This window comes from Mauremys reevesii, linkage group 4 (genome assembly GCF_016161935.1).
Source record: "Mauremys reevesii isolate NIE-2019 linkage group 4, ASM1616193v1, whole genome shotgun sequence".
NCBI classification, from domain to species: Eukaryota; Metazoa; Chordata; order Testudines; family Geoemydidae; genus Mauremys; species Mauremys reevesii.
In genome coordinates, this window is record NC_052626.1 from 128,131,142 (window position 1) to 128,158,605 (window position 27,464).

Consider the following 27,464-nt stretch of genomic DNA (forward strand, 5'->3'; position numbering starts at 1 on the left):
CAAAATTGAGTTGCAACCCCATTTTAATGGGACAGGCCAGTATTAGACTTGCTGGGACCCAGGGCTGAAGCTGAAACCCAAGCTCCACCCCCACCCAGGGTGGCAGGGCTTGGTCTCCACCCCTCCACCCCTAGGGGCATGTCATAACTTTGTTGTCAGAAGGGGCTCACGGTGCAATGAAGTTGGGGAACCCCTGGGTTAGACAAACACCTGTCAGGAATGGTCTAGTTATTACTTAGGCCACGTCTACACATACAGCGTTGCAGTAGCAAGGGATGAAGATGCTCTATGCAGACGGGAGAGCTCTCCTGTCAGCAGGAGTGCCGCCAACTTTTTTGCCGTCCTAGGTGGTGGAAGGTCCTGCCCCCGAAATGCCATCCCTGACAAAGGCGGCGGAAGGTCCGGCTGCCGCGGTCGCCGCCCCCCAAATGTTAGCTCCCTAGGCAACCGCCTAGGTCGCCTAATGGGTTGTGCCGGCCCTGCCCGTCAGCCTGAAGAAATCACTTGCATGGACGGCAGAAGCTATGGTGGCTGGAGAAGATCCCCTGCCAACATAGCACTGTGCACATGAGTGCTTATGTCAATGTAATTTATGTCACTCGGGTGGTGGTCTATTCACCCCCTGAGCGTAAATTATGCCGACAGAGGCTGTAATGTAGACATAGCCTACATCCTGCCTTGAGTGCAGGGGCCTGCGTTAGATGACCTATTGAGTCATTCCAGTCCTACACTTCTGTGATTCCTATCTTGGCTCCTCATGGGCTTCCTGGGACCACCTTTTCCCCAGGGTGCGAGAGTGTGCTAACGGGACAAGAATGCTAGTGACTGGAGGGAAGCGAGAAGAAAAGGGGGACGGGACAGCACCAGTGAAAGAGTGACCCCAGCTGTGCTTATGGAGGAGGTAGAGAATAGAGGGGCAGAGAGTAGGGGAGTTGAAATCTTGGAGGATGAGTTTGCTGTGAACCTGAGGAATATTAGGAAGCTGTTGAAAGGGACAGAGTTTGGGGAGTGATATGGTTGCTAGACTTTTTCCCACTATATATTTGTAGGCACCTAGCTTTACAGAGCCCTGATCACAGTTGGGGCCTCTAGGTCAGTGGTTCTCAACCAGGGGTACACGCATGCCCCTTCCAGGGGGTACATCGACTTGTCTAGATATTTGCCTAGTTTTACAACAGGCTACAGAAACAGCACTAGCAAAGTCAGGACAAACTAAAATTTCATACAAACAATTATTTGTTTATACTGCTCTATATACTATACACTGAAATGTAAGTATAATATTTATATTCCAAATGATTTGTTTTATAATTATATGGTAAAAATGAGAAAGGCAGCGATTTTTCAGTACTAGTGTGCTGTGACCCTTTTGTATTTTTATGTCTGATTTTGTAAACAAGGACCGTTGTTTTTAAATGAGGTGAAACTTGGGGGTACACAAGACAAATCTGACTCTCGAAAGGGATACAGCAGTCTGGAAAGGTTGAGAGCCACTGTTTTAGGTGCTACCTCAATACAAATAGCTAGTAGCTAAAAGCCTGTACGGTGGCTGTGACAGGGCAACTTCCTGCAGTAACTTGGGGAGGCCATATTGTATTAAGTGTATGAGCGGTTTATGTATCATGGTGGGCCACAGCTGCCCCACCAAGTGAAAACAGTAGGGGATGATTCGGGCAAATCACTGAGATTTTAACACCCCAGAGAGGTACTTCCTCCTAGGAAGCCTCATATATTCTGGTTCAAACTGGGTTCTCCAGGGACCACCAGGTAAAGAAAGGACTTTTGGGTAAATAGCCTGAGCTTAAACTAACCTAGGGCTTCGTTCTGGTTCCTGATCTAACCATACGGAAAACCCATTTGTGGGGTTTGAAGGACTGACACCCACCACCAGGGCCCTCGGTTGGATTTGGGGCTGATCTCTGGTAGGCTTTTAGCACGCGTGTAGCTTCTTCTCTTGTTTTTAGATGTTTTTTCTGTAATGCTTCCACTTTAACAACAAATGTGTTTGCACAGAAGGAGCTGTGTGGTACCTTGTAACCGCAGGCAATACATTGGTCACAGGAACGCACAGGTGCTGGCCTCTTTCAGCAGACCGGCTTGCTGGGGATATTACACTGTAGAAGACAGGGACCTGTGCAGCCTTAAAAACCCAGGTCCTGAGGGAGTGAGACAGGTCCCTGTCCAACAGGGGTAATGGCTGGGAGCCAGAAACCTTTAACTCGATGCCCTTGAGAGAGGCCACAGAAGGGAAATACAGGGGCAGTTAGCCTGGAACGGGGTGACAGTGGCATGGGTGATGTCCATAAAGTCATGTGTGTGTGTTTGCGAAAAAGCAAGGCAAAGCTGAAAATGGCTGAGAACTTAAAGATTGGATGGCAACACACTGCAAACGCCAGCGATGATTGAACCTGGTGACGTTCTGTACAAAAAGAGCTCTCGGCCACGCTTATCGCTTCCCTCCCTTCACACTGACTCAGACATCCTAGGCTCCAGAATGATGTTTAGGGTTATTGTGTGTGCTGGCTCTGTGGGTGTGTTGATCGGTGTGTGGGTTGGGTTGTGCTGGGAGAATTGTGTGGATTTGTGCAGGTGGCAAATGAGGGATGTGTGCTGCAGGCAGGAGCTATGAGGATTTGGGAGGGTGTCTGTGGTTGTGGTGTGGTGTGGGTTGTGCTGACTTGCGTCTGGGTGTTGTGCTGGGAGATTTGTGCTCATTTGGGCAGTTGACAGCTGGGTGCACGGGTATGGCTTAGGGCCAAGTAATCCACCCTCTGTGCAATCTCCCTCATACAACCATTGAATTGTTGCATGCAAATTAGCTGTAGAGTAAGGGTGACCGGTGGTTACCTTTGTACAATTGTCACTAGATGTCTTGGCATGTTATAGATACATGCATTACTGTAGCTGTATGCCACAAGGGTGTAATTCATAACGTCAGAATGGCTGTGAACTTAAAAACTGGGTGGTAACAGACCGTGGAAACCAGGGATGATTGAACGTGGTGATATGCTAAGGAAAAAGAGCTCTCAGCCATGCTTGTAGCTGCTTCCTGCACTTCTCACTGACCCAACAGATGTTTGAGGCTTCAGATTGACACACAGAGCAACATTCCTAGAATCGTCTACAGATAAAGGAAATAAATGGAGGGCAAAACTAGAATAATAAGTCACTTCGGGGGAGATTTTGCCAAGAGCTCAGGTCAGATTTCCACCCACAATAGCGGCTAGATCTTCACCCAGAAGCTCCCTTCTGTTACACTAAATTGCTAGATGTTTTTGGTTCCTAAATGAAAGCTGAGCCCTTTTGAAAATTCTAGCCATAAGGGCTGGGGGGAGGGGGAATAAATTAATAAAATCTAGCAAAAAAAAAATCAAAAATACCAACTCTAGCCCAAGCAGCAGTTTCACCCCAAAAGGGAGCAGTCCAAGAAAGTCCATGGAATCTACTAGGGATTTCGCTATTCATTTTACATGGACAGTGTGTGGAGGAGCGGTATGAACAGTGACAAATAATAATAACCGATTCCTGTATATTATTATTGTTTATTACAGTCGCACCAAGGAACCCCAGTCATGGCCCAGGACCCCATTGTGCGAAGTGCTGTACAGACACTGAATAAAAAGACGGTCCCTGCCCTTACAATCTAAGCAGGGCCAGCTCCAGGGTTTTTGCCGCCCAAGCAGCGGAAAAAAAAAGAAAAAAGCCATGATTGCGATTGGCAGCAGCTCCACCGCGCCACGTTCTTCTTCAGCAGCAATTCGGTGGCAGGTCCTTCTCTCCGAGAGAGAGTGAGGGGCCAGCTGCCGAATTGCTGCCGAAGAGCCCGACGTGCCGCCCCTTCCTCTTGGCCGCCCCAAGCACCTGCTTGCTGAGCTGGTGCCTGGAGCTGGCCCTGAATTTAAGTGATATAATAGTCGTTACTAATAGATTAGCTGCATCCCTCCCCTCCCCCATGGAACTCTAGAACTCCTGGGAACTGTTGCCGGGGGAGGGGGGATGTTTGAATTTGAATCCTTGGTTCTAAACTGTTGAGAAACCTCAGCCCAGCTGCCTTTGTGATCTCCCCAGACCCCCTCACCGCAGGGCTGAGAGAAATGAATCCTCTGACCATTCCCCCTGTTTCCAGCAGGCTCTCGGTGCTCCAGCTCTTCAGGAATCTCTTTGGGCTCAGGCAGAGCACGCAGGAGGGCCCAGAAACCAGAGCAGACGCCCAAGAGCAGGGGAACGTCGGCGACCTAGAAGAAAACAGCTCCCTGGTGCCTGCTGGGGCTGAGTCTGAGACCGGCGAGCCAGCAGGCAAAGAGCTAACGGGCGACCACCCGACTGACGAGCCCCGTGGAGATGCAACAGGCGACCGCATGGGGGAGATCCTTGGAGAGCTGAAGGATATCAGCCTTGGGGGCACCCCTTCCAGCCATGGCAGGAGATCCCCTCCTATGCTGGACCCCAGTGGCATGGAGATGGGAGACTCCGGTGACTGGGCCTTGTCAGACCTCTCTGAGTGCTGTAGCTGCATTGACACCAGCGTGGATGAGGAGGAGATGCAGAGCATGGGAAGTGGAGCAACAGGAGAGCCGTGCGGGCAATGCTCTGAGACAGGAGATGCAGGAGGAGCATCTGCTGAGAAATGGCCCTTGGGGAGGTAAGGCATTGATGACACAGATGGCTGATGGGAGGCAGGGAGTAGGGATGGGGCGGCAGATCACACAGGAGTGAATGAAAGACTCTGAAGCACTATGGGCAAAGTGTAACTCCAGTGGCGTGAGTGGACCGAATCCAACCACTTCAGTTTGTGATTAGTCATAAGAATATTCAAGGTCCGGTGGGGGCACCTTTGCCACAGCTACTTCCTGAACACTAGTGCCGTGTAATAGCATTGCATTAACATGTTGTTGATTTAACTTTTCAGTGAGTTCACTTTCTATTTCCTGGTTTCAAAGGTTTGAGTGCAGCTGACCTTGACGTGCTGGAAGGGCACAAGGCAGCTCCAAGCAATTTTATTTCTGCATGAACAAGTTTGTCGTCTGTGGCTCAGTCTAGCTAATGGCAGATCTGAGTTTTAGGCCTGAATTTTTTTCCTCTTAAAATGGCCCATCGCTGCATTAACACTGGTGCTGCCCTGCTAGTGGGCACTGGCTGCTGGTGTTTGACCATTCTACTGTCCAGACCTGCTCTGAGCAGCTATGCTAGCATCTCCACCACTGAAGCAAGGGGGAGAGATGTTAAGATAAATACCAGTCTAGATACAGCCTTATAGAAAACATACTTATTGCTCAGTTACAATCCTACATTTCTCTTGAGTGGCTGTCCTTAATCCAGTTCAGTGGCTGGAAACAAGGAGGAGAACTCGTATCAACTGATCAGCCAGCTCTTCATGGGCCATCAGAACCTGCTCCTTGGTCCACAGAAGAGTTCTGAGAGATTCTGCATTAGGCCTATGAGCTTCCCGGTAATTCCCCACCCACCCACCCCCGGGGGGAAGCTATGATTCAAACAAGCATCTCCTCTCACTAGTAACATGATACATCTGCAAATGAGTGTAGCTGGAGTGTGTGTCAGAGGAGGGTGGGGGGGGGAAAGAGAGAGGTATCCAGGACGCCAGGAAATGGGTTTGGAAGTGTTAAGTATGAAGGGGGGAGAAGTACTAAGACCACTGGGAGATGGTGTTGACAGCTGAAGGTAATTGAGATCATCAGGTCTTTAAGATCCCATCTCTTCTGTATCGACTGTGAAGGGGGATCCACGTACAATGCAATGCTCTGCTGACATGGTGAAGGCCCGGTTTGGTCGTGCAGTATGATGGGACTGAACTGTGCTGGAGCTCAGCAGCGTCCAAGGCCGTTGCATGATTCAGGAACTTGATGCTAATGCTGCTTGGTCTTATCTTCATGGCAAGACTGAGCTGTCTTTTAACCGCCTCAGAGCAGTTCCGTATTGTAACAGAGATCCCCCACGCACCCTGGCCCTGATTCTCCATTGCCCTGGCTTTGCAGAGGCACGTATGCCAGTGCAAAGAGGGTGGCAGATGCTCCCAGATCAGAATGGCAGTGTTTTATACCCACTGTGGACTGGTGTAAATGGTGAGGTGCGGGACTGTGGAGAATAAGGGTCCCTGATTGTCACAATGCAGAGGGGACCTTAGAGCCGATGTGGAAAAATGTCACCCTGCAAAAAGCAGCCTGCACAACAACTGAGAACTAAGACCAGGTCTCCACTAGAAATGGTTTGCTGGTGACTACACTGACGAACGTTCCTAGTGTAGATGCAGTTCATACTAGCAAAAAAATCACAAACCCTACCCACCATTTCCCCTCCGATGCTGGACTCAGTGGCTTGGAGAGAGGAGACTCCGGTGGTTTTGTCAACACTGCTGTGAGCCAATGTGAACCAGCAAATGTTTCTAATGTTGACCTGGCCGAACTCATCAGTGAAACTGTAAAACCATCAGAAATGGACTACTTTCTTTGTTTTCTTATTATTGTTGCAAGGAATGAATTATCTCCCAGTGGCCAGTGAAGTTGCTTCCTTTTAGACCATTTGCTCGAACAATACCTACAGCAAAAGTAATATTTTTAGCTTCCTTATTTAACCAGTATCCCTTTTTGGAGCAATTCGCCCACATTTCTACTGACCTTTCTTTTCCTTCCATCTTGTTGTAAGAGTTCAAAGTGGAAAGCCTTCAAATCAATGCCAGATGACAGGGGTGGGGAGGGGGAATTCCATATAAATAAGTCATCTTGCTATGACTGAATGTTTCATGAGCGCCCACCATTTCTCTGGTTGCTCCCTTCTTGCACAGCATCTCAGCTCGATTGGTCTTCCGCCTCCCCTGCAGAACTCTGGAACTCCTGGGCAGTTCTGAATTCTGGAGGCGGCCATATTTCAATTTGAATCCCTGGTTCTAAACTGTTGAGAAACCTCAACAGCTGTCGCGGTGCCCTCACCAGATCCCCTCCTGCAAAGGCTGAGAGAGATGAATCCTCTGACCGTTCCCCTTGTTTCCAGCAGGCTCTCAGTGCTCCAGCTTATTAGGAACCTCTTTGGGCTCAGGCAGAGCGTGCAGGAGTGCCCAGAAACCAGAGCAGATGCACAAGAGAGCGGGGACATCAGGGACCTAGAAGAAAACAGCTCCCTGGTGCCTGCTGGGGCTGAATCTGAGACCAGCGAGCCAGAGGTCAAAGAGCTAACGGGCGACCACACGACCGATGAGCCCCGTGGAGATGCAACAGGCGACCACATGGAGGAGATCCTTGGAGAACTCAAGAATATCAGTCTTGGGGGTGCCCCTTCCAGCCATGGCAGGAGATCCCCTCCTATGCTGTACCCCAGTGGCATGGAGATCGGAGACTCCGGTGGCTTTGTCAACACTGCTGTGGGCAAAGATAAAACAGCCCAGAATCCGTGCAGCGGAATCTCTGGCAGGGAGGCAGAGAGGGTGGGAGAAGCTTCTGGTGACACAGGAACATGGGGAAAGTGAGTTTGGTTGTTAGCGACACAAGGCCAGATCCTGGCCTCACTGAGATAGGTGGCCAAACTCCCAGTCCCCCTCCCACACAGATCTGGGGGACCATTAAATGGGACAAGCATTCAGCCTTTAGATAGTGGAGAGGGTTGTGGGTTGCCTCGGGGTACATATGAATTTGTTGTGGGCCCATATTGACAACTGGAAGCCTGTCGGATCCTGGGCAATGGTCTTTTTATAGGGGACCACTAGTTTGGGCTTTACAGAAGATCACTAAGCAAGCAGCATCTTATTTGCTCTTCACCCACTGCCATAGGCTGTCAGCTCCAGCACAGACTAGCTGGGCTATAGAAATATCCTGGGATGTATAGTCACCGGGTTCCACTCCTAACATTGTAAGTGAAAGGCCCGGTTCTGCTTCCAGCTATGCCAGTGTAAATGTGGAGTAACTCCATTGTAAATCTGGACTAACACCACTGACGTTCATGGAGTTGCTTTGCACTTAACCTGGTGTACATGAGCGATCAGCATTGTGGCCCCTTCCAGTCCTTGGCCTCTTTAGATCAAGCCCTTCAACAAGTGAGACAATCAGTGCCGGTTGTGTTGGTGTTTTAAATGTGATCCATCTCTTCACTTTGAACTTGGCGAAGGCCTTGTTCTCATGGTTGGAGTGAGTGAGCATGTGGTCTCTTGATTGCCATCCTGTTCATGAGCACCCAACCATGCGTAACTGTGTTCTGGGTTCAGGGCTGGGATCTCCCAGGTTCTGCATGCTGACAACGAAGGAATCACACCGACTGCAGGACCCCTGGCAATGACCCCCAAGGACTTCCATGCCAAGGAGGAGCGAGAGCACCTCCTGAAAGGTGAGGAATGGTAGAGAGGCTGCAGGGAAAGGGAATCCCTCCTGATCCATTTGGAAATTACATCTCTTGAGAATTGTCAGGTATTCTGGTAGGTAGACGAGGTTTCCAGATACCTCTGTCTATTCCTTCATATCCATGCTGATCCCTGAATCTTGAGAACTCAGTTACTGTAGGCACTCTGTGCTGTATTGGGAAAGTCTCTGGGCTCAGTCCAATGGACATGGAGAGCAGGTCTCAGCACTGAGGAGGAGAAGCCACTGTGGCTGGGTCAGAAGCAGAGCAGAAGCCCTTTCCATAGCCATGAAGAGTCCAGCTGAGACTTTGATCTGAGTGCATTTATGATCCTTATCACCACAGTATGTGGCCACCCTTTATAACTCATTTTAGTTAATTTTATATGCCGTCATCCGTTTAAATACGAGGGGCTGAGCTCTCCACTGGCCTAACACAGTTCACTTCACTGGAGATATGCCAGCAAAGGGGTTGGCCCTTGGTCAAATACCGTATCTGGGACATGTATTACCCTTCCATATGGGACAGCGTAAGGATATACGATGAGACCGCTCAGAGGATTCACTGCTTTATTTGTGGGGTTTTGTAAACAGAGGATCTAAATGGAGGATCTCCGAAGGCAGAGCTGTCTCCATGGAACAAACTCGTCAACATGTACAAGCAGCGACAGAAGCTTCCTGTTCCTAAGGTTGGTTATATAATACAGAGCAGTGGGCTAAACTAGCGGTGAGGTACTTTCACTTTTACTTTACAAGCAGGGATAAGCGCTCACCCGTTTGGAAAAGGGACTGTTAAAAGGACAGCCTGGGGTTCTCCTTTATTCCCTCGTGCTGATCCCAGATATCATTTCCTCTGCTTCCAAATTCAAATCAGTGATTTTTACATTATATTTTTACAACTGCTAATGCTATAAACCCAACTGGGATCAGAAAATCCTGCTGGGTCCTCTCTGCCTCTTTCATCCTTGCCCCTAACTGAGATTCTGCTCTCAGGACCTAGCAATATTTCTAGATTATGCCCCTGAAGTTCCTGCTAGAGATGACCTAAAGCCTCTGCTGGGTTATGTAACTGCAAGATGAGTGGTCCTCACAACACAGCTGGCCTCCCTGATTGCAAGAGGGAGGTGCCTTGAAAAAATGAATGCTAAAACTGAAGTAGTGCAGTGTAGTGGTTAGAGCAGGGAACTGGTATTCAGGGCTTTTGGGTTTTATTCTCAGATCTGGTATTGACCCTCTGTGACCATGGTCATTTAACTTCTCAAGGCATCTGTAAGATAAAGATACATATATACATACATACATTCCAAACAGTGCAAGGGGAGACACAACAACTCAATCTGATCCTTCTCTGAGGCCTTCAGTTCAAAGGGTGGCCAAATTCATAGCACTGGACACTGTACAGTTCCCACCATTCGGCATTACCTCCATTAAATGTCATTGCAAGGCAGTTTGAGTGACACCAAAAGGGGTTCTGAGATGGAGGCAAGTGGTTTGGTCTCATCCAGATAGACTATAAATGGGTCCAACTGAGCCCCATTTCTCTACTGCAAGGAGTGCTACATTTGACCCTCCAGGCCCCACTCTTTCTCAGACACTCAAACATGCACTTCTCTGTCTGACTAGATTTCTAGGTGCTATCTGTCTTCAGCACTTATATGGCCCCTTTATCATAGTATCTGGGCACCTCGCAGCACCCCTGTAAGGCAGAGCAGTGCTACTACTCCCTTTTTATAGGTGGGAAACTGAGGCACAGAGAGACGAAGTGACTTGGCCAGGGTCATAGAGGAAGTCGGTAGCAGAGCAGGGACTTAAACCCAGGTCTCCTCAGTCCTGGGTCAGTCCTCTAGACACTGGACCATCCTTTCTTTGCTGCTGCTTTCCTCAATACAGTCTGCAGTACAATATGTTTGTTCAGCCAAGAGACTTTGTCACTTTAAAGCTGACACAGGAACTGGTAGAGCTTCAGGAAGTGAGCCCAGGGTAGCTGAGGAGTTAGCAATTCAGTAAAGCAGTTGTGTTTGAGTGTATCTCTGCCTGGGTGTGGAAATGTCATAGCATTTGGGTACAAGACAATGAAGAAGTCGGGCCCCATCTCTGCTGCAGGGTGGGTTGTATTAAGACACCATCTTCAAGAAATGATCTGTTGTCCATTGCCACACAGCATGGACAGGGGCAAGCTTTTTAAAATGGTGCAGGGGAAATGTCATAGATCAAAGGATTTTTTATAGGTTTCCCCTGCCCACATCAGCCAGCAGAACCACCTTACGGGGTCCGAAACTGTTTGACAAACTGGGGGAGGTAGGAATGTCTAGTGGTGAGAACAGGGGACTGGGAGTCAGAAGACTTGGTTTCTGTTCTGAGCTCTGTCACTGCCGCTGTGTGTAATCCTGGGCAAGTCATTTCCCGCCCGTCTGTGCCTCAGTTTCCCCATCTGTAACAGGGATAATAATATATTCTACAAGATAAAATATGTTGAGAGCCTTTGATAGGAATCTCAATATCGAAAGACAATGTGTTTCAAGGTCAGCTCCTGAAAATAGTTTCCTGACTTGATCCAAACTGCAGTGTAGAGAGTGTCTTGATACAATTCCCTTTTCTCTATTCTTACCTGTCCTCAACCTCCATTTTCCTGCACTTCCACCTCCAGGAAAACCCAGTGCAGCTAGAAATGGAAGAGGGATCCACTCTGAATCTAACTGTTTATGAATTTGCAACACCCGAGCCTCATCTCATCTCTTCACAATCCTCCAGTACTGCCCTGATCTACAGGTGAGATCCACGATGCTCTTCAACAAAGAAAGCAACCATAAACACAACCCCAATCAGACACTCACACTGTCCAAATTCTGTCTAGTTTCACAAAGTCGAACCGTATTTAAGAATTTTTTCAGGACAAGCAATGCAGTTACCTGTGCAGTTGAGAGAGTGTGCTGAACTGGAAGCCGAAGTATGGTTATACTTTCTCTGACCACTAGGTAGCACCATCTGACTTAAAAAAAAAACATCCAGAGATGGGCTAGAAATGTCTTTAGTACAGATGAGTGGTGTAAATTTGAACAGGTTCCATTAGAGAGGGGGAAATTGATCTTCAAACTCATATGGGCCAAATAATCTATTTCCCAAAATAGACTGAATAAATATTTCCCCATGTACATTAGTGAATAAGCTATCCTGGTGTTCAAAAACACTGAGTACAAGACAGCGTAATATAAAACATTGTGATGCTGGCCTGGCTAGCGATTTGGAATTTGTTGTCAACAACAGGGCTAAAGGGAAATCACAAACTGAGAGTAGTAGGGATCCTGACACACTCATGAGCAGTTCCTATTCCATCCAGTAGAGGGCAGCAGTTTACACACACACTTGTCTCTATGGCAAGGGTGGCCAACCTGGGGCTCCGGAGCCACATGCGGCTTTCCAAAGTTAATATGCGGCTCCTTGTAAAGGCACCGACACCGGGGCTGGAGCTACAGGCGCCAACTTTCCAGTGTGCCGAGGGATGCTCACTGCTCAACTCCTGACTCTGCCAAAGACCCTGTCCCCACTCCACCCCTTTCCGCCCCCTCCCCTGAGCCTGCAGTGCCCTTGCTCCTCCCCCTCCACCCCAGAGCCTCCTGCATGCCACGAAACAGCTGATCGGGAGGTGCGGGGAAGGAGGGGGAGACCCTGATCGGTGGGGCTGCCGGTGGGTGGGAGGCGCTGGGAGCGGTGTGGTGAGCTGATGGGGGGCTGCTGACGTGTTACTGTGGCTCTTTGGCAATGTACATTGGTAAATTCTGGCTCCTTCTTAGGCTCAGGTTGGCCACCCCTGCTCTATGGGAAGCAACCTAGAGGTAAATATGTGAAAATTTCTCTGCAGCTTCCCATATGACTCTGAGCTATAATAAAAACACTGATCTCATACAGTGGGCAGCACATTAACCATGTGCTTGTATTTTGGGGCTGGAAATGCCTCTGTTCTGTGTCTGTACAGCACCTGGTACAGTGGGGTCCTGGTTGGTGACTGGGGCTCTAGATGCTACCGCAGTACAAATAATAACATAATTAAGATGTTATTGCAAAAAAGCCAGTGCTTTACCGGGCTGCACATGAATAATTCCCCTTTACCATCAGCCTTGGTCAGACCATAGGTATTTCTGTCCTGTGCAGGGTGCTTCTTGATAAGGATTCATTTCAGACAATGGGTGAGGCAAAACAGACTCTAGCTCACTTTCCTATAACTGCGTCTGCAGGAGGAAAGGACAGTTTGTGTCCGTCAAGTCACATGCTCTGACTTGATGATGCACAGGGAGTTGATACCATCAGTAAGAAGGTGCCATTTTTAAAGTCACTCATGACAAGTGCTTTAAGAGGAGTCCGGGTGTATGTCATTCCCAGATCTCCAGCTCTGAAATGAACTGGTCGGTCTTAGACATCCAAAATATATAAACCATGACCTCATGCACATCCTGGCATTCTAAGCAGAGAGGCCAAGGAATAAGTGGGCCAGGGAGGGCAAAATCCCCTTTTGTCCATGGTGGGAATCTCAAAGCTGAAGTTGCAAAGAATCCTGTGGCACCTTATAGACTAACAGACGTTTTGGAGCATGAGCTTTCGTGGGTGAATACCCACTTCGTCGGATGCAAGTAGTGGAAATTTCCAGCTGAAGTTATAATTGCTGTGCTGTATCTAGGCTCTGGCTGAAGAGAGGAAATCAGTCTCCAGGCCCAGCACTTTTCACTTACACTAAATTTGCCTAATCAGTTAAAAACACAACAGACCCAGGCCTCCCTCCTATAATAGCTGCAGTACGGTGTGCTCTCTCTTTGCCCATGTCCAAAGAATCCATCCGAAGCCAGGCTGTGCTTTTCAGGCATTTGGAGAGCATCACTATTACCTGGTTAGAACAAAAGAATTTATAAATATGCTTTGTGATGTTCTGTTGTACAAACAAGGGAACAAAGCGGGGGGTGTCTGCTGCCACGTGCATCTATTGTGTGGCAGCTAAAGCCATGTACATTCCAAGTGTGCAAGTCCTGTAGAAGTTCTTTGTACAGCCACACAACAACTGGGGCTGGAAAAGGCCTGCTGGATCATTTATCCATCTCCTTTCCCCTCACCTCCCAATGCAAAATTGTTTGCTATAGTCCATTCCCCAGGGCTTTTGTCTGTTTTGAAATGTCCCAAATATGGGTCTCCCACCCCTTCCTTTGGGGGATGAATCCAACATCTAATGGAGCTTCCTTTAAATCAAGCTAAAGCATGAACTGCTACGTCTTTGTGGGCTGAGAATGAGAAGGCTGATTTGGGAACCACGTAAAACTGCTCCCTAGACTCCTGCAGACACACAAACTCTAGGCTCCTCAGCATAGGCAGCCTTCGAGGAGACGTTCTACAGGCCAGTAATTTGGGAATCTCTTTACTGGGCTAACAACCCATTAGCTCCTGACTGCCCTTGGTGATGCAGGCAAGGTAGTTAGTGCCTTCAATTGCTCTCAGGCTGTGGGACAGTCTGACCTTACTGTTTAGTAGGTGTATTGTCTGTTAAGTGTTGTTTTATCTATGACCATTATCAGAGAGCTGGAGCATGCCCAGACACTGACTAGGGAGCTTGTTTCTCATGGCTACACTTGCAGGTGTGCAGCGCTGGGAGTTACAGCTGTCTTTGTACAGCTGTGTAGGGAAAGCGCTGCAGTGTGGCCACACTGACAGCTACCAGCGCTGCAGTGTGGCCACATTTGCAGCATTTGCAGCGGTGTTGGGAGTGGTGCATTATGGACAGCTATCCCAGCGTTCAAGTGGCTGCAACGTGCTTTTCAAAAGAGGGGGATGGGGTGGAGTGTGACAGGGAGCGTGGGGGAGACAGAGAGAGTGGATTTTTGGAGCCGACACTGTGTGTCAGCTCCCTGCCTTGCAAGTTCTAAGGACTGGAAGATACACAGCACCAACCTTCAATCATTTTAAAACTTTCGACCCCTTCCCCCACCCCTCTCTTATTCACTAAATGCAAATAGCCTTCAGACCACATAAGCAGCTGCTTCAAAACGGATCCCCCCTCCACCCGCAAATTATCTCTCTCCTCAGGCAAACACTAGCAAACACTAGCTGTGCACATTCCAAAGGAATTCCCCTGCCTGCCTCTGCTCCAGCAAACAGGAGCTGTGTTTGTTTTTTAGATAAGCAGCTCCGGGAGCCTGGAGTTCACAACAAAACAAAGAGAGGCATCACAACAAAACAAAGAATGGTATATGGAACTTAAAGCATTTTGGGAAGGTTCTGGAGGTCAGTTACAGCATAGTAAGATTAATCATTGTTTACACTTGCTCCCAAGCGCTGCATCACCAGCGCTGCACTCGTTATACCTGAGGCAGATCAGGTGTACGGCCAGCGCTGCAGCCAGGGAGATGCAGCGCTGGATATGCCTTGCAGGTGTGGACAGTTACTAAGTTGCAGCGCTGTAAACCCACCACCAGCGCTGCAACTCTCCAGTGTAGCCAAGCGGTCTGCTAGCTGGAAGCAAGATTATAAAGTCTGAAGGTGTAGAATGGGTATGGGAATTACCCACTTATCAATGAAGGAGAAACATACCAATACACAGACAATGCGCCCAATTCCGTTCTGCGTTACAGCAGTGCACATCTGGAGTCACTCGCTGGACTGCAGTGGAGAGATTCTGGTTCTCACTGCTCAAGATCAGAATTTGGCTCTGTGCCTCTTCTATTCAGCATGTTCAATAGCTGTCATGTTTATTGCTGGAGGCAGCATGTTCTAATGATTGGGAGGGGGGATAGAGTCAGGAATCCTGGGTTCTAATCCCAACTCTGCTACTGAGTCACATTCTTTTAACCTCGTCTGTAAACGGGGGATAATATTTAGTTTGCAAAGGATTTGTGAGACTTCATCCACTAAGTGTTTGGACAATGCTAGATAAGTGCAAAGCATTATTCCTATTTTCTTTAGAACGTGTAGGGTAAATTCCAGTGATTGTCTCTCCTGATGCACTTATTTCTCCAATCCAGGTTTCCTGATGACGGCGCTGGGGAAGCTGTTGGGCACTTTGGGAGAGCCCAGGTAGACCTGAGGACAAATGGACTGGGAGCTCCTGAAGAAGACTGAGGTCAGTCAGGAACAGAAGGGCATTCTGGACTGAGGCCATGGCTACACTTGCAGATGTGCAGTGCTGGGAGTTACAGCTGTGTTCATACAGCTGTGTAGGGAAAGCGCTGCAGTGTGGCCACACTGACAGCTACCAGCACTGCAGTGTGGCCACATTTGCAGCATTTGCAGCGCTGCTGGGAGTGGTGCATTATAGGCAGCTATCCCAGTGTTCAAGTGGCTGCAACATGCTTTTCAAAAGAGGGGGGTGGGGTGGAGTGTGACGGGGAGCGGGGGAGAGAGAGAGAGTGGATTTTTGGAGCCGACACTGTGTGTCAGCTCCCTGCCTTGCAAAGCCTGCCTTGCAAATTCTGTGTCAGCTCCCTGCCTTGCAAAATCTGACCATTTCTTCGACCCCTCATTCACTCTTAAATGCAAATAGCCTGCAGACCAGATAAGCAGCTGCTCGGACGGACTCCCTTTCTCCCCCTCCCCGCCGTGCTGTTTCTCTCCTCAAGCAAACACTAGCTGTAGACATTCATCCCCCTGCCTGCCTCATTCACAGCAAACAGGAGCTGTTTGTTTTTTAGATAAGCAGCTCCCGGAGCCCTGAGTTCACAACAAAACAAAGAGAGGCATCATAACAAAACAAAGAGAGTAATTTAGTTAAAAGCATTATGAGAAAATTCCAGAGGTCAGTTACAGTGTAGTAAGATTAATCACTGTTTACACTTGCACTCCAGCGCTGCATCACCAGCGCTGCAATAGTTATACCCGAGGCAGAGCAGGAGTACAGCCAGCGCTGCAGTCAGGGAGTTGCAGCGCTGTATGTGCCTTGCAAGTGTGGACGGTGAGTAAGTTGCAGCGCTGTAAAGCCTCCACCAGCGCTGCAACTCTCCAGTGTAGCCAAGCCCTGAGTCACTGAGTTACAGCCCCCAGGAGCGCTGTGAGATTGTGCGCTGGTGCCCTACACGTTCCCTTTTCTCACGGGGCTGCTGTTTGTCAATCCAAGTTACACTCTGGTGGTAAACGGCTCTTCTGTATGTGGCGTTTTGAGCGTTCAAAATGCCAGCCCCACGCCTAGATCTCATGGGCTGGGTCTACACTGCACATTGCTGGCAGCGTGGTGTAAGTTATGTGTGGCTACACGCCACAGTGAAAAGCAGGCTGCGTCTGCACTGTGGCGTGTCACTATATGCATCAATGAAAGGCTCTGGCAGAGGCGAGACAGTGGGGAAAGGCTCCTTTCCCCTCCGCCTCCCCTCTGCCAGAGCCTTTCCCCACTGTGGGAGCCTTTTCCTGCAGTGGGGGGAGACTCCGGCAGCAGGGAGGCCGCGGGACGCTACGCTACTAAATATAGCAGTGTAGATGGGGGAAGCACTGCTTGGCTTGTAGAGGGCTGCGTAGGGTACATACCGTAAGGTTCAGGCATGTCTTTACTCACCTAAGCCGTGCTGTTGAGAGCCATGCTGGGGAGCTGCTGAGGTGTTACAGAAACCATTAGATCATCTAGTCTGACCTCTTCAGGCCATTGTATTGCACCGGTTACCCCGGGGAAGCCCCTAAAATTTGGGTAAAACTAAAGCATTTCGGTCTTCAGCAGACTGCATTGTTGCATGTGACAGGCAGAGGAGAAGAGAGAGCGAGGTGCTACCAGTGGAATGGCAAGGGTTTGATTAGGTGGGATATGCCCAGTTGGCATGTGCTTTTCTGGTTACATCAGCTGATGAGGAGGCAGGACTCCTGGGTTCTATTCCTGCCTCTGCTGCTGTTGACTGTGTGACCAAGACTGAGTCGCAATGGCCAAGGCTTTCAAAAAAGGGGACCTCAAGTTAGGCTCTAATTGTATACTTAGGCACCCAAGTAAATTAGCTGATTTTCAATGGTGCTGAACGCCCAGAAGCTCCCACTGAAGTCCATAGATGCTCAGCACTTTGAAAATCAGGCCACTTATTTAGGTGACTAAGTGTTGGACTCAGGAGCCTAAGTTTAGGCCTCCATTTATTAAAATCTTGACCTCAACCACCCATGCCTCAGTTTCCCCATCTCTCCAATTGAACATAAAACAGTTGTTCTTGTCAGGCGTGTTCCTGGAGTTAGCGCAGTGTTTATAAAACACGTAGAGATCCTGGGAGAAAGTTCAGCATGCTATAAAATGATTGGTGAAAGAAAGCAGCAGTCCCCAGGAGGAGGAAGTGCGGTGAGTTTTCAAACATCAGTCTAAAAACGGCACCGTGCTTCTGGTTCAATATCACTCCAATAGCCCGAGTCCAGCGCTGGGGCGAGACCGGAGCAGGTAGGGATCAGCAAGCTCCCTTACAAAGCAAGGATGGCTGGGAGCGGGAACAAAGCTACTTCCTCCCTACCCCACGTGGGAAAAGCCCATCTAGAATGCAGTAAAGCATAGCGCAGCACTCTGTGAAGCAGCTGGGCTCCTGTGCCCACTGCCGGGCCCTGTGCGGGTGGGTGGGTGTGGAATTCTTTGGAGGATTTTGTTTCTCGATCAAAGTGCAATTGTTTGTCTTTTCTCTGGTAGCTGCGCTGGGGGGGAGGGGAAGCGCCCAATTATCATTTTAAAAACCTAGTGCGGAGGCGGCTGCTTTGCCTTGTCTCATCCAGAATGTGGCATTTAGGTTTTTTTCCCGCACACGAGCCTTGACGCGGCTGGCTCGCTGTGTGAAGCGCAGGCAGCGGCAGTTTGCATAAGAGCTTGTGATGGCACCTGGGGACTTACTGCTAAGGACGATTATAGCTCTGTCTGCCCCTCCCCTGCCTCAGCCAATCAATGCTCTTCCTCCTCCCCCCATCTAAACTGTGTTCCAGGAGTGCGGGTGTGATCCTGACGCTGTGCGCAGCCGCAGCGCCTGTCCTCTGAGGCTCTCAGAGGGCTCTGTACGTAGTAATTAAGCCAGTGAGGTGGATAGGTGTGATCTTCATTTGCAGATGGTGAACTGAGGCACGGAGGTTAAGGGCTGGGTTTCCAGGGGCCCAAAAACCAGCAGAGACCCGCCAGTGTTGGCATCTCTGAAAGTGAGGCCATGTAGCGACTACGGCACCAAACAGAGTCAGTGGGACTAGAACCCAGAGCCCTTCTGTGCCCGTTCTCACTGTCAAGGGCGGAGCTGGGGGCAAGCGCAGGAGGGGACGAGCGTAAGCACCAGACCAACCAGAGGGAGAGGAACCCTTGGGCCTTTTCAATGCTAGTAACTGTCCAGCCCATTGTTCAGCACTGGTGCTAGCAGTGGGAGAAGCCAGTGAAGTCCAGGCTCCGCACCCTTTTCTGGCCACAGCCTCAGGGCCCAGTGCTGGGAATGCCTGAGCCCAGTCTACACTGACACTCATGCCCCTGCTCATAACAGCTCCTGAAGCGAAATGGCAACGAATGGAGGGGGAAGTGAAGAGCCACAGGGAAGGGGAGCGATTCTTCAGCTGGGGGCTGGAGCGCGCTGGAGGCAGTGAGGTTCAGGGGAGCTGGTCCACACGGCTGGACATGCGGAGGAGAAGGGTCTTGCACCTGTAATGGCACGATTGTGGGAGGGGACTGTGGAGGCCATTGGTGGGTGAGCAGAAGGGGAAGGGGAGAGACTACAGATTTGTAGACTTCTAGGCCAGGAGGGACTAGTGTGACCATCTCGGCTGACCTCCTGCATACTATAGAACCTACTTCAGTAGAGACTGACCATCCCTATTGCATATACACATGAGACTGGCCCTCGGAGGAGTCACTTCTCAGTTCCCTTGTGTGCCAGCAGCTGGTGGGATTGGGCAGCAGGCTTAGCTATTGGTCAGACAGCTCTGCATTTGCCAGTGTGATTCGGTAACACACTTTCTCTCTGCCCTGGCCAGAGCCTGCTCCTAGAAGAGATGGGACAGTGGCCCCAAGACCAAGCTTATGTTTTGATCACGGTGAGTCTGCAAGCCCCCTTCATCTAGCAGATGAAAATGAAGAAAGAAGACTGAGACCTGTTCTTTGGTCCTCACCAGGCTGGAGTCTGGGACAAGGCCTGTTAGCTGCAAGCTTGTTCCTGTTTCCTCTTTCAGTGTCTACGCCTTCCCCCTTTGAATGTTTATCCCCTTGCATTCTCCCCTCCCTGCCACATGAGGGATGACTCCATCTGCACTAGGCTGGCATCCACTGTATTTTTAGAGTAAGTGTTTTACGTTGATTGATTGTTCTCAGTTCCCCCTAAGCTCACAGACTCCTCCCTGCTTATTAAATGGAGTTCTGTGTTGAATTAATTTCCTTCTTGTTTTTTTTTTTTCCTGGTTCTTTGTATACTCCGTGTTCAAAAAATCATTTAGAAAATTGCAGGGAGCATAAAGATGGACAAATCTCTCCTGCCTTCCCCACTCGTGGCCGAGTTTAGAGAGGAGAAAGATCTATTATTAGGTTATCAGGTCCACTTCCTCACCAAAGCAGGATTGACTAGGGATACAGAGCATCTTCCATTCACTTTGAGAGAGGGAAAGACAGGGAACTCCTCTGTTTGCTTTGGGGGATCTCCCCCAATTGCAGAGTGAGAAATGAGATCCCCTCTTCCCTGACTCTGTCACTCACTGAAGAGAGAGGTATCCCACCTCCTCCATTTGCTGATGGGTAGCCCGGGTATCAGGGAATGACAGAAACCCATCCCTCTTGTTATGGGGACTCCTGCTCTGTGCTGGTGCGGAGTCACTGCACCATCAGCAGTGTGCCACCATTGCCAGTCAGACACCTTTATGCCCAGGCCACTGTGACTGATGGTGTCAACAGACCCCAAGCCTGGGAAGTGGCGGCTGACCTCGCTTCATTCTGCACTTCCACCCCACGTTTTAGTAGCGCTGGGTGCTTCAACCAGTGACCTCAGGCAAGTGTTCTCCAAACTCTGCCTCAGACTCCTAACTGGGCCAATCTCTGGCTCTTCCGGACAGGCTGTGTGAACTGAGCTGCAGCAGCTGTTGGCAGCCCAAGGCCCGTGCTAATCTGGGAATTCTATGACAGGAAGCACACGCCCAGCCAACCTGCCAGAAGACAAAGCCTGCAATGTACACATCAGCTCCCAGGGGTGTTCCTGTGCAGAGCTGCGGCTATTTTTGAACGTTTCCCAGCCCTAGTGCCATGCTGGTTTATTTCCAGGGGCTCCATGGAGGCTAGGTACAAGGCAACCATGCACCTGCTTTTGCCACGTAGCTATGGATGCAGGACTGTTGTGCTCCAGCATGGACAAGGCATCCAGATGGCTCTCCATTTCTATCAACCCCTGCCCCTAAAACAGGGCCCCATATATTCTATGATGATGCTGAATTTCCCACAGACACCCTCCCTCACCGCAGAATCGTGCTCCACCATCTAAACTTTCAATGGTTTCAAAATATCTTACCTAGTTGTTAGGGCCACAAGGAACCTTCAAAATGTGCATGTCATTCCTGAACCTGGCGACAGCCTGAAACAATAGCTTTGAGAGGTGTGAACTATCCCCATTCACCTCCAGGGGGCGTTTACTCCAAAAACAGGGACAGCAGTTTAAATGGCAACCTGGTTCATTATTTCACTGCCGATCATTTCCGCAGAACTATCCAGCCAGCATGGAACATCCCATGTTCCCAGCCTGCCTTCCAGGGTGCCAAAAGCCCCAGGTTACGTCTGCCCACTTGTCAGAACCTCCAGCCAATGCTTCCAGAGCAGTTTCATGCCATCAGTGCAACAATCCACAGCGCATGGAAAACTAGTGATTGAAGGATAGAGACAAGAAATTGAATTTGACAGAAACATAAGTCACTTCTACCCTGCTTGTACTTTGGGCCGGTGAACACCCCCAGTTTGTAACTGATCTGGACTTCCAGCGTGCTGCACCAGAGTGCTAGAGAATCCAGGTGCAGAATGCTGTGGTGACCACAAGCCCTTAACCCTAAGGTAACCTTTAGGGAGCGACGCTGTGTGCTCCCACAGTGCTTTTTCCAGGATACAGCTGGGTTTAAGGCCTGGCCTAGCTTTATCTCCAAGGAATCCACCTCCCGCGTCGTGAAACCATTTTGTGGCCGACCCGGCCATTTGGTTGGACACAGAAGTGTAACATCTTCCAAGATCCTCGCTGACCCTTCTGTCTTGGAGAGGCACCTCGCTGAACCCAAGAGCCCTCTGTGCAGAGAAGGATGGGGCTGGGATTCATTGCTGCAGCAATAGCTCTCTTACTGTCAAGTGGTAAATGCAGTGGTAATTAAATGGGAGCCTAAGGTGATCGGCTAGGATTGATGGCAAAGGGAAACGGGATGGCTTCATGGGATCCATCTGGAGGAAACAGGTGTTTACCTTGTTTGACTGTGACTTCTAGCTCAGGCTTATGCAATGAATAGAGCATGCCCTCAGGAGCATCTCAGGGCTGGGAAGTGAAGCTCTGTGCTTACCTGAAGGCCCTGTCCTGATCTTTACTTATGCGGCAGTAAATCTGGAGTAGCTCCAGTCCAGGAAGTAAGGTTAGTTTGAATTTACATTTGCCTAACCAAGATCAGAATAGATGGAGTTTTAATAGTAATACCTAGCTTGCCCAAGGTCACTCAGCAGGGCCCATGGCCAGGGTCGGCTCTATGTTTTTTGCCGCCCCAAGCACAGCAGTCAGGCACCTTCGGTGGTGTTTCTGAGGGAGGTCCGCTGGTCCTGCAGATTCGGCAGCGGTTCTGCGGGTGATCTGCCAGTCCTGCGCCTTTGGCGTACTCGCCGCCTAATTGCCGCCGAAGCCGCGGGACCAGCGGACCTCCCAAAGAAACGCTGCCGAAGGCTGCCTGACTGCCGCCCTCACAGCGACTGGCAGCCCGCCCCGCAGACATGCGCTTGCTGGAGCCGCCCCTGCCCATGGCAGAGCCAGAAATAGACCCCAGGTTTCCTGAATTCCAGTCCAGTGCTCTATCTCAAACTGCCTTTTAGCCTGACATAAGGCCCACCCCTGTGGTCCTTACTTGGGCATAACTCTCCTTGCCTTCAGCAAGCCTTTAGCAAAGTCTCTCACAAGAGGCTATTGAAGGAATCAAAGCGCCACAGGTGAAAAGCAAAGCCCCGTCATTGATTAGAAAATGGCTAAAGACAGCATTGGAATAACACTTGTCAGGACAAAAGCTGGCTTCCACTCTAGGGCTGATGAAGTTTGGTATATCTGTTAATGGCCTGGATAAGGAGCGAGCAATGAGATGGCAGAGTTTGGAAAGGACACACTGTTATGTAGATCAAAGCCAGAGGAGCTGGTGAGGAACATCAGAAGGTCTAAATAAAGCCAGGTGAATGGACAAGCTGATGGCAGATGCGTGGTAAAGCAGATTGCAGTGACCAACTTGAGTTCATTGCCACAAGATGTCATTGAGGCTAAGAGCTCAAAAAAGGATTGGACATTTATATGGCCAATGAGAACAGTCCTGGCTATCTTACATGGGTTAACATTTATAAAGGATAAATGGATTTATAACAGAAAGGCAGTGTTACTTAGCGGCTTCAGCACCAGACTAGGATTTGGGAGACCTTTGTTCTATTTCTATGGCTCACTTGCTGGAAGATTGTAGGCAAGTCACTTCCCTGTTCTGTGCTTCAGTTTCCCCATCTGTGAAATGGGAATATTGACACTGAGCTCCTTTGAAAAGTGCTTTGAGAGCTACGGACAAGAAGTGCTAGGTAAGAGCTAGGGATTATTCCAAATCCTCCTGCATTGGGATATAAACCAACAAGAAAGATTTTCCTGTGAACAGATTCCTCCATAATGATTCACTACAGGGGTTCATGCACCTTCCTGTGAAGCAGATGCTGTTGGTCACTCTCAGATGGGATGCTGGACTAGTTGGACCTCGGGTCTGATCCATTCCTGATGGGAATCTTTCCTGAGTAAATACAGTAGGATTTGACCTGTGAACTTTACAATATAATACCTTGCTCTTATCATTAGATCTCCCAGTGCTTTACAAAGTATCATTAATCCCATTTCACAGATAGAGAAACTGAGGCACTCAGGGGATGGTCACTTGCACAAGGTCACCCAGCAGGCCCAGACCAAGATAGACCTGGGAACTGATTCCAAATCAAGTGCACTAGCCACTAGGCTATGCTCCCTTCCAGTGAAATTTAGACTTTGAAAGGAATGGTTGTGGAATGTAATTCTCCAATTAACAATCCCTTCTGCACTCTGCCCACCCGACAGTCTGAAGGCGCTGGGCATTAACAAAGTGGTGACAATGTTTGCTTTGCAAGTAAATGTGTGTCAACTAGTATGAATGTCAAGGTTTGGCACTCTTGAGCCATATGTTCTTATGGGTGTTAATTGGAAGTAAATGTACTGAGTTACTCCGAATTATTCCACCATGAGTGAGATCAGAATCTGGCCCATCTACTTCACAAGAAGCTGTAAGATCACATAGCATTCCTACATTCTGTAAAATCTATTTTAAGAACTTTTTGTTTACAAACATACATGTGACACTTGAGAGCAAATCTGGGACATGAACAAATGCTGTGTAATATACAACCCTCTGTAAACCTCATTTGTTCCATGTGTTGACATAACTAGATTATCAAATGCTGGAGCACATAAAGCACATGTAGCATCTTATTGAGAAGATCCATGCTCCAGTGGTAGGTGCCACCCTGAGACATAGGAGAACTGGGTTTAAGTCCCTTCACTACCATAGATTTCTTGCATGACCTAATGTCATGAAACACTCTCTTTGGCCAGGTCCTCAAAAGTACATAGGTACCTAACTCCCATTGAATTCATCAAAATACCTGTGTGTCCCTGGAATGTGTCAGGGTTCAATCCAGACCAGTGAGGAGTTGTCACCCCTGCCACTCTCAGGGCGTCTTAAGTGTTATTCTGCTGTCGCTCATAGTCCTGACACATGCAGCCACATACAAGTCACATGCTGGCTTGCACCGCCCAGTTACATTTTGCAAAGTGACTCCAACACCTGCCTCTGCCAAATTTTCCCCAAACTGTCTCCCTGCAGAATTCAGCCCTCTCACTGAACGCTCAGAAGTTAAGTCCATTGCTCTTTTAAAGAGACAAATTAATAAACTGCAGTGTATTAACTGGGGTTTGACAAACATTCTTATTTCAATCACAGCACTGGATTGGTTTATAGTGTAAAAATAAAACAAGTTTTATTAAACAAAAAGTTAAGTGATACCAAGTATAAGGAGTAAGGATACAAATGGTTACAAAGAAAAGTAAAAATAGGTATCTAAGACTAAAACGTAAAGTCAGCCAGTTACAATCTTTGCTTATGCAGGTTTCTCATCTATATTCGATTCCCAGATGTTTCAGCCCCATTGCCTGAAGGACCCAACGTTCTGTGATTTCAAGATCTCTGGCCTCTTGAATCCCCAAAGCGATGGACCTCCATGGGGTTCTCTTCCCTGTCTGTTTATACTCCACTCAATCTTTGTAATGTATTCTTTGAAAAGTCAGCCCAGACCAAGCTTCTCTCTCCTGCTGGGTGTAGATGCCCTGCTGTCGCCCCAAAGCTCATTGGCCCTGCTTCAAGAGGTAGGAAGGCTCCTAGGGGTGCAGTCTCCATCCCCCTATATTCAATTGGGGCTTCCATTGTTTCGATTCCTCTCAGCTTAATTGGCATTGGAGACAGGTAAATAGCTGCCTTTACTCCTGTCTGGGAGAAAACCTATTGCTCTCTGTGTTTGGTCACAGACTTTAAAGCATAATATCAGTGAGTAGCCATAATTTATAGTGTTAATGCAGACATTTCACAATGATATTTAATCCCCAGTTTGTCACATAAAAGACATTACAGAATACATTTGCGTAATAGAGTAACATTGTATAGAATTAGTTGATTCAACTGCTTATCAGTTGAGGTCCAGACCCCCCTGTTTAAATAGCTAAGAGGCTATCTCCCCCACTCATTAGTTTGATGGCTTTGTTTAGCTTGTTTATAGATGTACCTTCATTGTCACTTCATTGATGACCAGGCTGGTACAGACAAGCAAATACACATTTCTTTGTCCAGGGCAGACTGGGCTTATGCATTGCTCACCAAGCACATTTTAAGAACATAATTCTAACAGATATTTATAACTCTGTGCACACCCCCAATATACCATGCAAGAATATTAATGATCAGTGAGTTATTAGTTTTCCAGTGCTATATTACTGGACCTTTTGGGGATACACTATGACAACAGTGTGTTAGGTGTGGTGAGTATATCAAGCCCCACAAGAATTGCTGACACAGAGTAGTGAACCACCAATGGACCTCTGTGTCACAGTCTCACACAAGAACAAATTTACAACAGCTGAGGATCTGGCCCAATATTTTCCAGTAACATTCCTGCTTTTCTATGTGTACACCCCAGATTTCCTCTTTCCAAGGCATTTGTGCAGAAATAAAATCTTCAGATTCAGTTCAGATGTGCACCTGATGATGTCACAACCTTGATCGGCAGCATGACAACCGGCTGCTGTGGAACTGGATGTAATTTAACCAACAAAGGATTCTTAGGACTCCAAGATGGGGAAAATAATGAGCAGATGCACTGTTGAGAAAAAGATCCTGTTTTCAGGCAAATCCTTCATGTCATGCTTGGAATGAAAAGTCATGCAAATGCTGGAGGCAAGCTGCAAAAGAAAACAGACATTGTTCAGTAAGAGCGGAAGAGCTCAGTTCATCTACATGAGTGAGCTTGTAAAATATGCACCATGGCCCTTCTAGAGGCTTGTCCACATGGGATAATAGCCTACGACTGCAGCAGGCTAACGACACTACTTCTTTAGAGCAAAAAGCAGAAGTATGTGCTTTCATGCTAAAGGCGCTGAATTCAAACCCTGTTGTGGTGGGGCACATTACACTAACACACTCTATTTTATTCCAAATTTCAATCCACATCTCCACCATCAAGATATTGATTGATAACATCCACAAGAACATGAGGCAAAAGCATGACAGCACCAGAATGTTCCCATTGGCTGAACATATCCTGAGGGCCAGACATTTGCACCTAGCAACTTCAGAGAGCTGCGTATGCAGGCCACTTGGGTAATAAGAGGAGGATGGGAAACACATGAAGTTTAACCCTTGGAGGGCTGAGTCTGAGCCATCTCAATTCCAGCGTCTCACTTCCTATCATTTGGCATCAGTCTGGCTGTCTTCCTGCTCCACCCCTGAACAAAAGGAGAGTCTTCCTTTCTCTTCCCAGATGAAGGCCTTGGATTCTCTTAGTGTGGGATCTTGCAAACATAACTCCTATGCTCCCAGGTGGGTCATCAGAAAGAGGGATCAAACCTGGGAACTCTGGATCTCAATGCATGAGCTGCTACTGCCTGAACTGAAAGAGCCATCTCTTAGGCTGGGTCTGCACTCATGGCAGCATGCACAGTGCAGGTATGACACATATAGCTCCATGTCACAGTGAAGGCTGGCTGTGTCACAATGAAGGCTACACTGCCAGAGCCTTTCCTTGCTGTAGTGAAAGACTCTGGCAGGTGGAAGGCAGTGGGGAAAGGCTCTGGCAGCAGTGAGTATTTCTAGGATATATACTCTGGGGGTACAGCCATGTAGGACACTTTACTCACCTAAGCCAGGCCTCACCATCTACACTGCTGTTTATACCCGTGCTAGCTGGGCATGCAGTGTCTGTACTCTAATGCCACAGTAAGTGTAGCTGTTCCTTTAGCCATGGTTCTGGCAGGTACATCAACCTCCATGTGGCTTAGTCACCACTAGAGGGGGACAGAGTGCCATACCGAGTAGGTATAGCCTACATAAACTAAGCAAGATTGGGTCTGCTCGATATTTGCATGGGAGATGACCAAGGAAAATCCAATGTGCTGCTACAGTGTGTGTTTAAAGCCCTAGCAACATCTTTTCTATATTCCTGACCAGAACTGTGGAACAACCAAAGGACCAGCCCCCTGAAAATCCATCCCAGCTTTTATAATGAGCGCAGTGCAGGATGGGAGAGGACCGTGGGAATTTAATCATTGCCAGATGCACGGCCAAGTGGTCGGACAGGATCAATGAACCTCAGTTATTCACCTCTCAATCCATATTTTTACACTGCATTCATTACCCTAGCAGAACACCTGC

The 27,464-nt window shown here is 48.6% G+C and overlaps 2 protein-coding genes and 1 long non-coding RNA gene across 5 annotated transcripts in view; 2 read left to right on the forward strand and 1 right to left on the reverse strand.

Annotated features, from left to right (window-relative positions):
• The first annotated feature begins 4,036 nt into the window (after window positions 1–4,036).
• On the forward strand, window positions 4,037–19,652 carry LOC120403056. Of its 3 annotated transcripts, XR_005597447.1 has the most exons (8): window positions 4,037–4,642; window positions 7,006–7,473; window positions 8,210–8,328; window positions 8,934–9,028; window positions 10,987–11,108; window positions 15,338–15,435; window positions 17,496–17,613; window positions 19,260–19,652. XR_005597447.1 is itself a non-coding variant. In XM_039533718.1 (7 exons), the coding sequence occupies exons 1-6, from the start codon at window positions 4,095–4,097 to the stop codon at window positions 15,432–15,434; spliced, it is 1,449 nt and encodes a 482-aa protein (XP_039389652.1). In that variant the 5' UTR covers window positions 4,037–4,094; the 3' UTR covers window position 15,435; window positions 19,260–19,652. The 3 variants fall into 3 exon arrangements, 2 of the variants coding, with proteins under 2 accessions (XP_039389652.1, XP_039389653.1); XM_039533718.1 differs by lacking the exon at window positions 17,496–17,613; XM_039533719.1 differs by lacking the exon at window positions 17,496–17,613 and having other exon boundaries at window positions 7,009–7,473.
• A 6,023-nt stretch (window positions 19,653–25,675) lies between these two features.
• Window positions 25,676–26,768, reverse strand: LOC120404968. Its single transcript, XR_005598287.1, has 2 exons — window positions 26,661–26,768; window positions 25,676–25,996 (listed from the first exon to the last, which is right to left on the reverse strand). It is a non-coding gene; the product is annotated as an uncharacterized LOC120404968 (long non-coding RNA).
• Window positions 26,769–26,843: 75 nt separating this feature from the next.
• Window positions 26,844–27,464, forward strand: part of ITPR3 (inositol 1,4,5-trisphosphate receptor type 3) — a 105,389-nt gene continuing 104,768 nt past the window's right edge. Inside the window, exon 1 of the mRNA XM_039534702.1 lies at window positions 26,844–26,892. The gene's annotated coding sequence lies outside the window, so the exon portion shown is untranslated. The remainder of the gene's footprint in view (window positions 26,893–27,464) is intronic.

Excerpts from the sequence above, each read along its gene's own strand:
- LOC120403056 (XM_039533718.1), top strand. The coding sequence starts at position 4,095 with ATGAATCCTCTGACCATTCCCCCTGTTTCCAGCAGGCTCTCGGTGCTC. Across the intron at positions 4,643-7,005 it reads GAGAAATGGCCCTTGGGGAG|CAGGCTCTCAGTGCTCCAGC; the intron begins GTAAGGCATTGA and ends CCTTGTTTCCAG. Across the intron at positions 7,474-8,209 it reads GACACAGGAACATGGGGAAA|GGCTGGGATCTCCCAGGTTC; the intron begins GTGAGTTTGGTT and ends TTCTGGGTTCAG.